This window comes from Taudactylus pleione, unplaced genomic scaffold (genome assembly GCF_031769625.1).
Source record: "Taudactylus pleione unplaced genomic scaffold, aTauple2 ptg000085l, whole genome shotgun sequence".
Taxonomy (NCBI): domain Eukaryota; kingdom Metazoa; phylum Chordata; class Amphibia; order Anura; family Myobatrachidae; genus Taudactylus; species Taudactylus pleione.
The window spans coordinates 3,112,945-3,126,366 of record NW_028284487.1 but is presented as its reverse complement, the minus strand read 5'-3'; the positions used below and the strand labels follow the sequence as shown (position 1 = coordinate 3,126,366).

General features: G+C 40.2%; 1 protein-coding gene across 2 annotated transcripts in view; it reads left to right on the top strand.

Annotated features, from left to right (window-relative positions):
• The first annotated feature begins 856 nt into the window (after positions 1 to 856).
• SART1 (spliceosome associated factor 1, recruiter of U4/U6.U5 tri-snRNP) overlaps positions 857 to 13,422 on the top strand; it is a 58,554-nt gene continuing 45,988 nt past the window's right edge. Inside the window, exons 1-7 of one of the 2 annotated variants that reach the window (XM_088468313.1) lie at positions 857 to 956; positions 3,206 to 3,445; positions 9,342 to 9,396; positions 11,384 to 11,439; positions 11,538 to 11,664; positions 11,871 to 11,976; positions 13,266 to 13,340. In XM_088468313.1, coding sequence (XP_088324439.1) covers positions 3,208 to 3,445; positions 9,342 to 9,396; positions 11,384 to 11,439; positions 11,538 to 11,664; positions 11,871 to 11,976; positions 13,266 to 13,340 — 657 coding nt within the window. In that variant the 5' untranslated portion in view covers positions 857 to 956; positions 3,206 to 3,207. The other variant, XM_088468314.1, reaches the window with a different exon arrangement.

The window sequence follows — 13,422 nt, the reverse complement described above, 5'->3', positions numbered from 1 at the left end:
AGTCGGTAAGATCTATTTGTTGATGAAAACACACTGATACTTTTCAGAAAATGCATGTAACCAATAGGGATCATTGTGCCTTATACCCAATGCAGGGAAATTATACTAATGATCCCATTTAAATGTATATATCTCTGATTTGTTAATATAACTGCTTCATAATGGGGGGGAAGGTGGACTCTTCAGGAAGACAGGGAGATTGCTACTATTTCAGGGAGTCTCCCTGATAATGAGGGAGAGTCAGCAAGTATGAGCTAGAGAGGAGGGGGCCCAGAATGGAGACTGCATACAAACCCCTTACTCTCTTAATGCGCCCCTGCTGAGAAGTACAGCAAATAAACAGTTTTTTTAAAATAACATGGTAAAACAAATAGGGAGATAAAAAGCTTATTCACCAGTAAGTCAGTAAAATTATTTTGTATTGTTTGCAAACATGCAGGTATACAGAAAGGTTATTAACAAGAGATGTTGCTTTAAATATCCACTGTGTGATATTATAATTGTCCTGAAAATGTCCTTATTTTTCATTTTTGACCAAAAGTACAAATCCTCGTATTAAAATCTATATATTTAAAATGATGGTAACTATAGGTGTTAGAACTGAAGTAGATACAGAAAATACTTTTCGATTTGCCCAAGTTGTTAGCTGCCAACAACCACACCTTGCACAGTAGCCCTATCTTTAGTAAATCATATTTTGAGACGACCCTCAATTACCAGAGAACATACGGATTTACCAAACTGCAAATTCTGGAGCGGGAGGTTACTGCAACCTAGAAATCATTTGATATTTTTCTTGCTGCATTGGTTGAGAGAGCGTGGTAAACGAGGAGTTGAGTTATGCGGTAGGTTGCTCTAAATTCTACGTCATTAGTAAAGCGACAGAATACCGGCGTGACGTCAGAACTGCGACCGCTGTGGCAGACATATTGTGTAACGAAGCTCTGACGGTGGCGGTAAGTAAGGAAGTTATGAGTCGGTTGTTATCGTGCTCTCGGGGTGTACTGTAGCATTGCGGTGCTAGCTGTTAGTCCTGTTACACAGACAGGTAATAGGCACCGGGATGTGTATCAGGTCAGGTGTAGAGCGGTAACCAGTTGCTTACGGTGTGCGGCAGCCTGCGCGGTATTATCATCATGAGAAGGAATACTGGGCGGCCTGCGACAGTCCTAGCCGGTGGGAGAACTACAGGCCCAGAAGTGGTGTCCTATTGGCTAGAGACTGTACAATGTGTCTGCAGGGGCCCAGAGCCGATGGGAAGGGGGGGGGGGGGGGGGTATGCATGTAAATATGGGGGGTCCTTATGTATATTAATGGCTGATAAGCAGATGTATAAACTGAGGGCGTGTTATGTCTCCAATCAGCCTATGTGCTGGGTATATTAGTCAGTGCTCGTGTACATCTACACACAGCCATTGTCTCTGTGCTGTTCTTCCCTGTGGTCATTTAGCCCAATTGGCAGTGTAAGGTGTTTAATTTCCTCTCCAGGTGATGGGCTATCATTACATGTGCAATGTTTCCTGGTGCTTGATTATATTCTTTATATTACACAGTATGATAAGTCAGCTTGAGAATTTGGGGCCTATTTAGCAAGCCAATCTGTCACTTATATAATGCAGAAATGAATGTATTTGCACGTTAAAGTATCACAGCTATGTAGGAAAGGCGTTACAGAGGATATAATGCCATTTAGCTTCTCGGTTATTGCCTAACTCCTACATCATTGCATTGTGGAAAGCAGTTATTACTCTACAGAACTTAATTTTTTCTGCTACTGTATGCGAATGCAGGGACAGAGGGATATTTTCCCTTCAGTCCCTAAACTCCCCTCATGCGGCAGTGTGCCCAGCATCAAAGTGCTTATTGTTGCTGTGTATCTCTCGCTGTATGTATACACACATTTGCAAATATGATATAATTTGTGAAAACATTTAGCGCTTTCACTTTATTTTTTTCTGATTTACATGTTTTTATAGGTCAGCTACTCATTTTTTAAAGCAACTATTAGGGAATCCGACAGTGTTCTCCAGTACTTTTTGTCTTTTTTTATAAAATGAGTGCTCTGTCATCGCTGCACTAAATTTCTACCAGCTGACCTAAACACTGCATGAGCTGATATCAAATAAACTCCTGCTTGGCAGCAAATTAAAAAGTATTTTATGTTACTAATCTGTACAATGCTCCCTGACTACACACATCCAGTCCAGATTACTGGCAGGTTTTAAACATGGATTAACTGTGCAGGTAACTGTAACCATTTGGCTTTATATTTTATAGCACTAGCATACCAGGGAATCACCATGATTCGTTTTCATGTCGTAATTTAGGAATAAGGTTAAAATTAGTGGACCATTCCCTTTGTTATCCCTGTATAATATTTATGCATGGGTCTGCCCATATTTAATATACAGATTGGCAACAACAAACTTAAAAGTAGAATAAAGCTTCTATGTCAGAGGTTCCCAAACACGGTCCTCAAGGCTCCCCAACAGTTCAGGTATTAGATATATCCATGGTTGAGCACAGGTGAGTACCTCAGTCAATTTGATTTAACCATCTGTGCTCAACCGTGGATATCTCTAAAACCTGAACTGTTAGGGAGCCTTGAGGACCACTTTTTGGAACCTCTGTTCTATGTCAAGGCTATGTGTAATGCGTGCCAATATAGGCTGAGATTGCTGCTGTTGCTACATATAAATGAGCTGAGCTTGGGTTTGTTACCCAGGACGGGGAAGGCTTCAGATCACATTCTGAGCAACCCTTACTGTATAACGTTCGATTATACAGATTATGGGGTAAATGGTCGGTATAAAATCCATCAACCTCAATGGTATTTCCGACTGCAAAATCCGCATACTTGTCATCTGTAGGGTTTCAATTGAAGTTAAAATCCTTAGAGATGATAAATATACGGAAAGCCCATCAATGTTGATTGATTTTAAATAGATCTAAATCGACCTTTAGTAAATTTTCCCCTTTGTTACAACCGAGAGAACACAACTGGGTACTTGTCAATTGTGGGGGGCCACTGGGGGAGGAAGGGTTAATTGGTCTTCAACTTCCTGCCCAAGATAGCCAAAATAATCAGTGGAAGCCATCTTTAAAGTGGAGCCAGTATAAATACCAAGTAAAGTGTAATCATGTGGGACAGTAAATCTTTGTTATTCAGGTATGTATTAAATATGTGCCATTTTTTTCTCTAAAGTAATGGGGTCGTCTAAGAAACACAAGGAGAAGGAACGGGATCGCGATGCTTCACTCGCAGGGGGTGGAGGGGAAGATCGTCACAGAGAGCACAAGAAGCACAAGCATAAGGAGCGAGAAAGACGCAAGAGATCCCGGGAAAGGGAGAGGCCTCGGGAAAGAGATGGAAGATCCAGGGCCACCAAGGAAACAGACTCTCGCAGGATAAAAAAGGAGAAGCAGGACCCTTCATATGAGTACAGTAAGAGCAATTTAGCATTTGGACTACAAAAGATAATCTGACATTTTCATTTTAGTGCTGTAAAATATATATATATATTCATATGTAGTTGACAGTTGACGACAAGGTTCTTTAGTAATCGGTGAAATTTCAGATATGCAGTCCTCTGTTTTCTCAGTGGGTTAATATTTTTCATATATAACAGAATGACTGACAAGACCCAGTGATAATGTAGTAATCATGACAGTCTATCATGGTTCTCAGTGTTCCTACTTGGTTAATAGGGTTACTGACCTTTGTCTTACCTGCTATGTGTTGCTCAGGATTGTAGTCACACCATTCATAGAAACACTTGCTTTTAATTATTGCTGTAGAATGCCTAAACTTCCTTGTGAAATGCGTGTCTTCATTACTGCTGTATACATCTGTTTCTACAATCTTATGTATGGGGAGAATCCGAACTGATAGTAATAATTAACTATTATTAGAAGAACGATTGATCAGGGGCTGAGACTGGTAGTTGTAGCCAAGGTGCGACGGCTTATATAAGATAATGGGATGTATTCCTTTATTATAAGGATCATCCAAATCATCAGCAGCTTGCTTTAGCCACTTAGCTAGCTAATATTATTCCCTAAAACCGCTCAGAAATTGTCATTTGTTTTTTATGATTGAATTAGGCCAAGAACAACTATTTAACACTTAACCAACACAATTTGCTAGAAAAAAAAAAAATTATATGTATTTTTTTAAACAAAATGTACTATAAATATAGTCAGTTTTATGGTATAATGTGCATCAGCGTGAACTTTAAACTATTTACCCATGATCAACAAGATTCATGGGACCATTGATACTAATTTCGATTTCCCCCCAAAAATTGATTTTCTGATATATCGGAAAATCGCTGCACACGGGAGGGGGAGGGGAGCAGAAGCACTGGTGTGTAGGAATGGCCATCGGTAGGTTAACCATTAGTGTTGCCATCGATGGTACAAATCACCAATGGTCATCCCCTGCTCTCTGACTCAAGGGACGGCAGACCTATCATTTAGGCCTTTGTGGGGTTGCGCCAGGGGCGGAGCTATGCTCCATGTACCGACGTGCAAGAGATTTAAAAACAAACACATTGACTGGCTCTGTGCCATCAATGGGAGAGAACCATTGCTGCAGGTGGGGGGGGCGTTCCATAAGGCTACAGATCACTGCTGGCCACAGTGAGCAGGACACTAGGGGAGTAATCATGGATTCAGAGGGGCTGGGAGGTCCCTCTGAGACTGGCGGCTGCTGGAAGATTATCTTCCAACAGCCACCCACAGCACGTTTCTGACTGGTCGCATCAGATGTGACCATGTCAGGGAAAGCCCAGCCTGGTTTTGTCACATATGATTCTACCACGCCAGACAAGTGGTTAAATAAGGAGATTGATAGATAAATGATAATATATAACTTGATTCCTATATTTTTATTATAGAAAAAAGGATTTAAAAGACATAAGACTTGACACTAGCTAGTTCAAATTACTTTATAAATACATTGTTGCTGTTTTGAAACTTTAAAAGTCAGTTTCTATGTGTCTGACTAATAAGCTGCCCTGGAGGATAGATATCCTCTTAGGCATAATGCTAGAATTAATCCAAACATTGTAAGAAAAGCTTATCTGGGCTGTGTTATACTTTGACAGCAAATTCAAACCAGGATAGATTTGCAGTAACAGGATATATTTTAAATTAAAATGTAATAATTGAAGTTACAGTAAGTCAGTATATCGCCAGAACTACCTACAATTGTGATGCCTAAATAAAAGGTTTTACTACCTTGACCCTATTAAAATAATTGTATTCAAACATATTAAAGCAAAATGAATCCTTTCTTATTTTTAATAGTTTCGTTGTGGAAACTGCATCTTGTCGGATTAAACTAATTTTAGTAATTAAAAATAAAGATGAGGATTTAAACTACAACTTAATTTTTTTTTTTTTTAATGCATCACACTAAGATGTTTCCTTGTTCTTTTGTGCATCCAATTGATCTGTTAATGACTCCTACAATGCGCCTCGGAGCCAGAGCACCCAATCACGTTAAAAGTAGAACAATGTAGTTGACGGGACCAAGAGGGGTGCATGGGTATATTGAAAATTCTCTATGTATAACCTGCACCACAGCACAACTAGATCACACACTATTTTTGCTCATGCTTTTAACCTTCAGAATATATGTGCAATCATAATACCTGTATACCATTAGGGGAAAAACATTGCAAACAAAACTGCATTTGTTCCTGTACTCTAGATGTGAGTAAGTCACAGTTGTACTTTGAGTGAAGTATAAAATAATAAAATAGAGCTGAAGTTAATAAATAGAACCACAATTAATAGAAGTGATATAACTTAAATACTTCAGTTATATATATATGTTTAGTGTTCCCTCTAGCTCCGGCGGCAGGCAGGGCGCCGGAGCTAGAGAGGGCAATGTGTGCGCGTGCCTTCGGCGCGCGCGTCCGAATAGGGGGCTGTGTCTATAAGACGCATCCCCCTTTTCGTCATACTTGGGGGCGTGCCCGGCGCTTACGGACATGCCGGGCAGCCCCCAAGCGCTGCAGAAAGGGAGAATAGACGCCGGGCGCATGCGCCCAGCGTCTATTAACCGCATGTTTGTCCACCCGCGGGACACTGCGTCCCGCGGGTGGGAACGGCTCCCGCAGGCTGTTAGGGCAGGGCGCGTTTTGCCCTCCTCCTGGAGGGCAGGGTGCTTTTTGCCCTCCAGAAGGAGGGCAGGGCGCCGCGCCCCGCTAAAACAGCCTAGCGGGAACACTATATGTTCATCATGTCGACATGAATGTAGGCAGCCGATGTTGGGGTTAGTTTAAACGTCTATGGAAAACTGCATGAGTGACATTTGACTTGACAACATTCTTAATGATGTTTTGTTATCATAAAACGTAACCTAAATATTAATAAATATAATTAAAATTCATACTTTAGCAGTTGAGACTTAAGTATTGTACTTCATGAATAGCAACTCTTCCCAGAGACTGAATATATAAATTGGAAATCCAATTGAACACAAGATAATTGCACTTATTAAATATTGCAGCCCAGTTCATAGTTATATTAAAGTATCCTAGAGTTGTCCAGTTGTGCACATGACATAAAAAAAAAATCTTCAGGGTTATATCTCACACACACACACACACACACACACACACACACACACACACACACACACACACACACACACACACACACACATCACACCGAAAAAAAACGCACAACACCTATTAATCCGATGACAGGTGCAGGGCCTCATAAACGATAATATAGCAAACCGTCCACTTGTAGATCCACCAGGGGCTCAACCATAGACGAGGCCGGCACTCAATAAAAGTCATAAATAAATCCAAAAGAGGGTTTTGTAGCAACACTGTAGTAAATGACAGGTACATCTTGTTCAGCATATCATACATTACAGCAGGTGTGAGCGTCAATGCATCAAAGCTCCTTCCCCTACTGTCAGATCCCGCAGTAGGGGAAGGAGCTTTGATGCATTGACGCTCACACCTGCTGTAATGTATGATATGCTGAACAAGATGTACCTGTCATTTACTACAGTGTTGCTATAAAACCCTCTTTTGGATTTATTTATGACTTTTATTGAGTGCTGGCCTCGTCTCTGGTTGAGCCCCTGGTGGATCTACAAGTGGACGGTTTGATATATATATATATATTTTTTTTTACACACACTGTATCTGTCTTGCAGTGCTGATATCCTAATATCCAATGGTGTTAGGCGGTATAACCAATACTCCTTCGCAACAAATGAGACCGAAAAAAAAAAAAGGTGGCAGCTGTCAGGTGAGAGCCGTAGCGTGAAGGACCTTAATACTAATTGTTGCACACAGAGCAGGAGCTTCATAAACATCAGCTGCGGGTGAGATCTGCGTGCGTATCATTGGGAGTGCTGGCAGTGATTGGTAGGTCCCGGGTGAGAGCCGTGACTAACAGGACATTTACCATCCATGTAAAATACCATCCCGGGTGCTATAGGATTTCTCCACTAGACTATATGCATTGTGTCATGTATGTCGGGTCCCCACAGGTCCGGTAAGCCTTTTCCTGTCACACAACGACTTTCATTTGTGATATAATAGAAACATCGTTTTTAAGAAGATTGCATTTTTAAGTTGCTTTATTAAAGACTATTTTTTATTGAATATCATAATCTTGAAGTTTTTTCCAGTTTTGATTGTATATCTCCTTGATATTAAGATACTGTATATTGGTGTCATTATCCTTTTTTCGCTAAGTTTTTTTTGTCTCATTTGTTCAGAAGGAGTATTGGTTCTTATACATATAATGCCACCTAAGACTATTTGGACATTAGGATCTCAGCGCTACAAGACTGATACAGTGTATATATATTTTCTGACTTTTCAATCTAAGCACCTGGCTGATGGGCGTAGGTGTCAGGAGCAGCAGCAGTGATTTTGGAAAGCTCTGTTGAAAGCCTTATGGTGCATACACACGGTCAGATCTGTCAAATGAATGATTTTATCAACGATTTGAATGATTTCAGACAGTATTAAAATGAATGAAATCGTCAGAATCTGACTGCAAACAGACTGTTAGATATCGTTATCTGACAAGCGGGAATGCGCATCGTTGCAGGCCCACGTGTCAGATTTTCTTTCAGATATGAACGATTGGATGATTTTTTGAATCGTTATCGGTCATATCTGACAACAAATCTGACCGTGTTTTTGCACCTTACTATACAGCAACCATTCTGATAAGTAATCAGCCTCTGCTAAGCACTAATAGAAACCTGTATTATGAAAGACAGCTACAACCAACCAGCAAAAAGTCCCATAAGTGTTAATAGCAAGCCAAAAGATGGATTAATCTTGACAAGAAGCACACGTAAAAGGTTATTCCCATTAACATGGGAATTCATCTATGAAGAAAAGATACACAGCCCTCTCTATACCATTATTTCAAAAGACTTTTCTCACAATCCCTCCCATCTATAGTAAGCTTCAGTTGTCACCTGCAAGTATGGGCTACCTATCTCGGCTGTCCGGTGTATATACAAGGTAGTTCAATATCTCAGAGATGTTGAGCTTTCTTTGAACAATACAGATCTAAGTGATCAAAATAACCCAGAGATGGCAATACTAAAGCTGCATACACACGTAAAGATTTTCTGTCCAACTATACAACTAGTTGATTGGTTGGAATGAAAATCTGGTAACGTATGGGACTAAATGATGATCAGCAATTTGCTCCTAAAAGCCAGAAAACAGATGAAAATGGTAGTTCAGACAAGTTTGTTAAATGTTTGATCGAAACAATTTGTTCAAACAACAGTTTTTGTCCATTTTCTGGCGTTTGGGAGCAAATTGCTGATTGTCATTTCCTTTTATACCTTACCAGATTTTCATTCCAACCGATCAACTAGTTGGATGGTTGGACAGAAAATCTTTACGTGTGTACCCAGCTTAAGACATTTCATGATCACAAATTATGACACGATAGATCTTCTTTTAGTAGAAAAGAGACCCAAAAGACTGAAAATCAACTAAAGCGTTAATAGTGAGTCCACCCTACTCTGGGCATTAGGGAGTAGATGCTAGCAGGGATGAGAATACAGAATTCAGGATCCAATAGCAAGCAATATATAGGTACTGTTTTGTAAATGTTTGAATCAGAATGTATTAATGTGTGGTTACAATTATTTATGAATGCAGGAGAGTGATATTACTTTGTCTTTTATCAAAAACTCAGTCACATGGGACTAGCTAGCCTATGCTTCAGTTTCAATATTAATGTAAATTATTCTGTACTATATTAGTACGTAATATATTTTGCATTCATTAATTACTAATGACTAAAAATAATTTTGCTTCTTCTGCATTCAGATTTTGCTCCCAAATCTTCAGGTGGGGATTCGTCATTAAGCATTGAAGAGACAAAGTAAGTGTAAAGCAATTACTTTTTTTTTTTTTTTTTTTTTTTTTTTAAATAGCTCCATAAATATAATAACTTTTATGAAGCCTAAACCTAGTTTGCACCACTCTGCAATATGTGATGGCAAGCAAACATGCACCTCTAACATTGAAGAAGCCTTAATTGAAGCAAAAGATAAAAATGGCCCTACACATTTGGCCCTGCACATTTTGACCTAAAGATTTGTTCTTGCTTATTTAGCCTCAATACGCTACGGCAGGGGTGTCTAACTCGTGGCCCTCCAGCTGCAGTGGAACTATACATTCCAGCATGCACTACCACCATTTTGCATTTAGGGCATGCTAAAACTGTGGCAGGGCATATGTAGTCCTACAACAGCTGGAGAGACGGGAGTTTGACACCCCTTCGCTAGGGTGATATATGAATCATGTGAATAGATATGTACATGGGTTGGGGCAGAATTTTGTGGATTCTGGATTTTAACTTCTTTCCCTTTCTACTAATTAGTGAATTGTGAAGCATTATATAAGTTGTAGTTTAATCAGGTAGTGAAATATTGATCCTGGCGCTTATCAGGTAGATATTGGATAAGTTGAATACACAGATGTTTTTAATTAGAATAAAGCAGCAAGTCTTAAACTATGGGGTTTGTGAATACCCCTAAAAGGCGGAAAATGAATTAATCTCAGACTGCGCTAATATAGCCCTTTGTGTATAAATCGCAGAATCCACATGCATCCATAGACCAGTCATGGCTCCAAAAATTCTATAAATATAAATATACACTTCTTTATTATAAAAATATATGTATCAATTTGTAAAAAATATCAACATTCAATTGACAGACTATCTCTTAGATTGCAACAGTAAAACTAATGAGCATAAATAACAAGATTAGAAACACCACTTGAATATTTATTGCATAAGAGTGTCATGAACAATTGGAATTAGAATAGTTAATAGGCACCTATTAGTGCAATAGAAGTCCAGTTGAATTAATGTCCAGAAAAAAGGAAAAATGTATCATATGCAATTGGTCTGATCAGGTAAGTGTGCCTTTGTGAGTCAGTAATACCTGTCCGTAGCCAAATAGGCTGTGCAGCGCTGCGGTGTCTGATGGAGGACGGCTTTCCCAGTGACTGTCGGTGGGTGCCAGAGTAGCGCTGATGTTGCTTCAGCAATCGCTATGTCTCCCTTGGCAGCTGTTAAGCCCGCAGGAATTGCCGGTTCAAAGCCTATGTGAAATCACCTCCTTAGGATGCCGCTGGGCAGAGCAGGAAGCGGCTTGTAAGTCTGGAGATGGTACATCCAAAATAAATCATCCACATGCAAGTGATATCATGCCTGTTTAAGAGCCTTTGCTTTTCTTAGGTGTTTGTTTAAAAGCAAGTATGTCACACAGGCTGTAAGATGTCCCTTTCCTTCTTCTTTTACCACTTGACTGGTTAATATTTATTTTAAAAACCGCTCAGAAATGGTAAATTTTTATGATTGAATTAGGTCAAGATTATCTATTTACAACTTATCCAACACTATTTTATATTAAAAAAAATCATACCATCCATATTAAATAAAAAATAAATAAAAAATCAACGATATATTGGGGTGGTGATCATCGAACATTGCAACTTTACATATCCACGGTGGATGCTCCTTTCTGTAGCCACTGGGTATATGCTGGGGGACTGAGGGCTACTTAATTTATGTTTCACCAGTGGCTGCCGTCTGATAGAGGCTGCCTGATCAGCAGTGATCGGCTGCGCTGCAGACACTGGGGGGAGGGAGCATGGATGTAGAGGGGCCGGGAGGTCCCTCTTAGATTGGCGGCTGCTGGAGGTTATCTTCTGGTAGCTGCCCAGGGTGTTTCTGACTGGTTGTATGTTTACGACCATGTCAGGGAACGCACTTCCTGGTGTGGTCACCAACGATGTGAGCACTTAACAGATTGCACTTTTTTCAATTCAGAAAGCTAACTCCTTTTTCCTTTCTCTAGTAAACTGCGTGCTAAGCTTGGTTTGAAACCTCTGGAACTGAATACAGTTAAAACAGGTAAGTACTTTGTTCCCATCATTCCCATCAAAATGCCTGGTATAATGACCTTTATTAAACTAGGCACATCATTGTATTTGACTCATGCTGTTTTGCAGAGTGTGGCACTAAAGAAGACCCCGTTGCAGCCGCGATCATTAACCCAATGGTCCTGAGGCATCAACAGGAGATTAGAGAGAAACTAGCAGCTGCAAAAGAGAAGAGGATGCTAAACCAGAAATTAGGGTAAGTGAAGAGCATTGTTTAGCACAAGCTGAGGTTTTCAGGACTTTTTATTTATTCTAAAACTTTCTTTCAACTGCACTTGCATCCAGACAGGAGACATTGATGCTGAAGAAAGCAAAGTTCCTTGTTCTGAATTGTGCAATGACCTGAAGAACTCTGTCCACTCTCCCCTCACTCCTCCCTGCTTGTCTCCCTTCCACCTACAGAAAAATAAAATCCCTGGGGGAAGATGAACTGTGGTTAGATGATACAGCCGCTTGGATTGAGCGAAGTCGGAAGCTTCAAGCAGAAAAAGATAAAGCGGAGAAGAGGGCAAGTATAGCAGACTGATTATTCCTTTTAAAGAGGGTGAAATTACAGATGTGTCCACATACATCTAGCCTCCTTGCGCTTTAAACAGGCTCCCTCGGTGTCTTTTGCCTGTCTTATTCCCTCAGGGCAGTAAGATGAAATAGATAGAGAAGTTAGCTGGGCCCATCAGTCGGCATCTTACTCCCTTACCCTAACTTCCATCTGTGCTAATGGAAGCGTTCCTACCCATTGCTTCAACACCATGGGTACACTTTGCAGGGTATACAGTCTGGAACCTGTGTACTCCTGGTTGGCTTCTACTTCACAGCGCCAATCTTTGGTGCAGTGTGCTAGTGGCTATGATTCTTGGGTAGGAGTGGGTTGCGCAATGTTGAATTTCCATTTTAAGAAGGTATGTGACACTGACACCCCTGACACAGGATGACTGGGGTTGAGCAGTATGTTCATCTCTGGGAGACCTCTTAATGTCCCTTCCTTGCCGATCACTGGACATCAGCAGCGAGCAGGCTTTGCACCAGCTCCTGCAATGCAGATCGGCAGCAGCATGGTTCCTATAAGCAGAAAACTAAGGCTTCTTAATCCTCTATCAATTATTAGGATTTTGCTACCTCACCTTCAAATCAGAATCCTATTCTAACTGGATCAGAGCATAGCTGAGGAGTTTGCCTTGTCTAGCAGAAGAAAATAACTCTAAATTCTCTCCAAAGATGAGGAAACCCTCCCTATGCCCTGTGATGTAACCAGGGTCTGGGCCCAGGCAACTCTTCTGTGGAGAGAGGACAGGAAGTCTGACTAAGGGTCACACATGGGGTAGGGGCTTAAACACCGAAGAAACTTAGGTAGTACTCCTTTTGCCCTAGTGTTATAAACTGATAACTGTATGTAGTAAAAAAGAGGCACCTTAAAATTAGGGAGAATAAGGCCCTAGGTTAGAGCCTTACCTTGAGCATGTGTCTCTTAGATTTTTGGGGTCTGGCTCAGACTCCATCTTGCTTCCGGATGCTCTTTTTCCCATCGCCATGCCCCAGTAATATTACTTGGAAACTCCATTTAGGCAGTGTGCTTATTTATTCGGCTATATATTTTTCTTTTTTGGTTCAGTTTTTTTTACACATGCTATATTAAATGTTCCAGCTATTTTAACATCACTGTGTACAAATTAGACATTTTGCTTCTAGAATTACTAGCATATCTAAAACACTCATGTATACAGTATTATGATTGAAATAGTTATGTTTTTCTGGCTCAGAAAAACATGACCTCAGACCTAACACTATCTGGTTACACAGGCAAAACTGCTAGCAGAAATGGATGAAGAGTTTGGTGTATCTAATCTTGTGGAGGAGGAATTTGGACAAAAGAAGGTTGGTTGTACATTATATAGTTTTCTCTTGAGATCATGGATATTATTTTATTTTTTTTTTCCTTCATATAGAAATAAGTCAG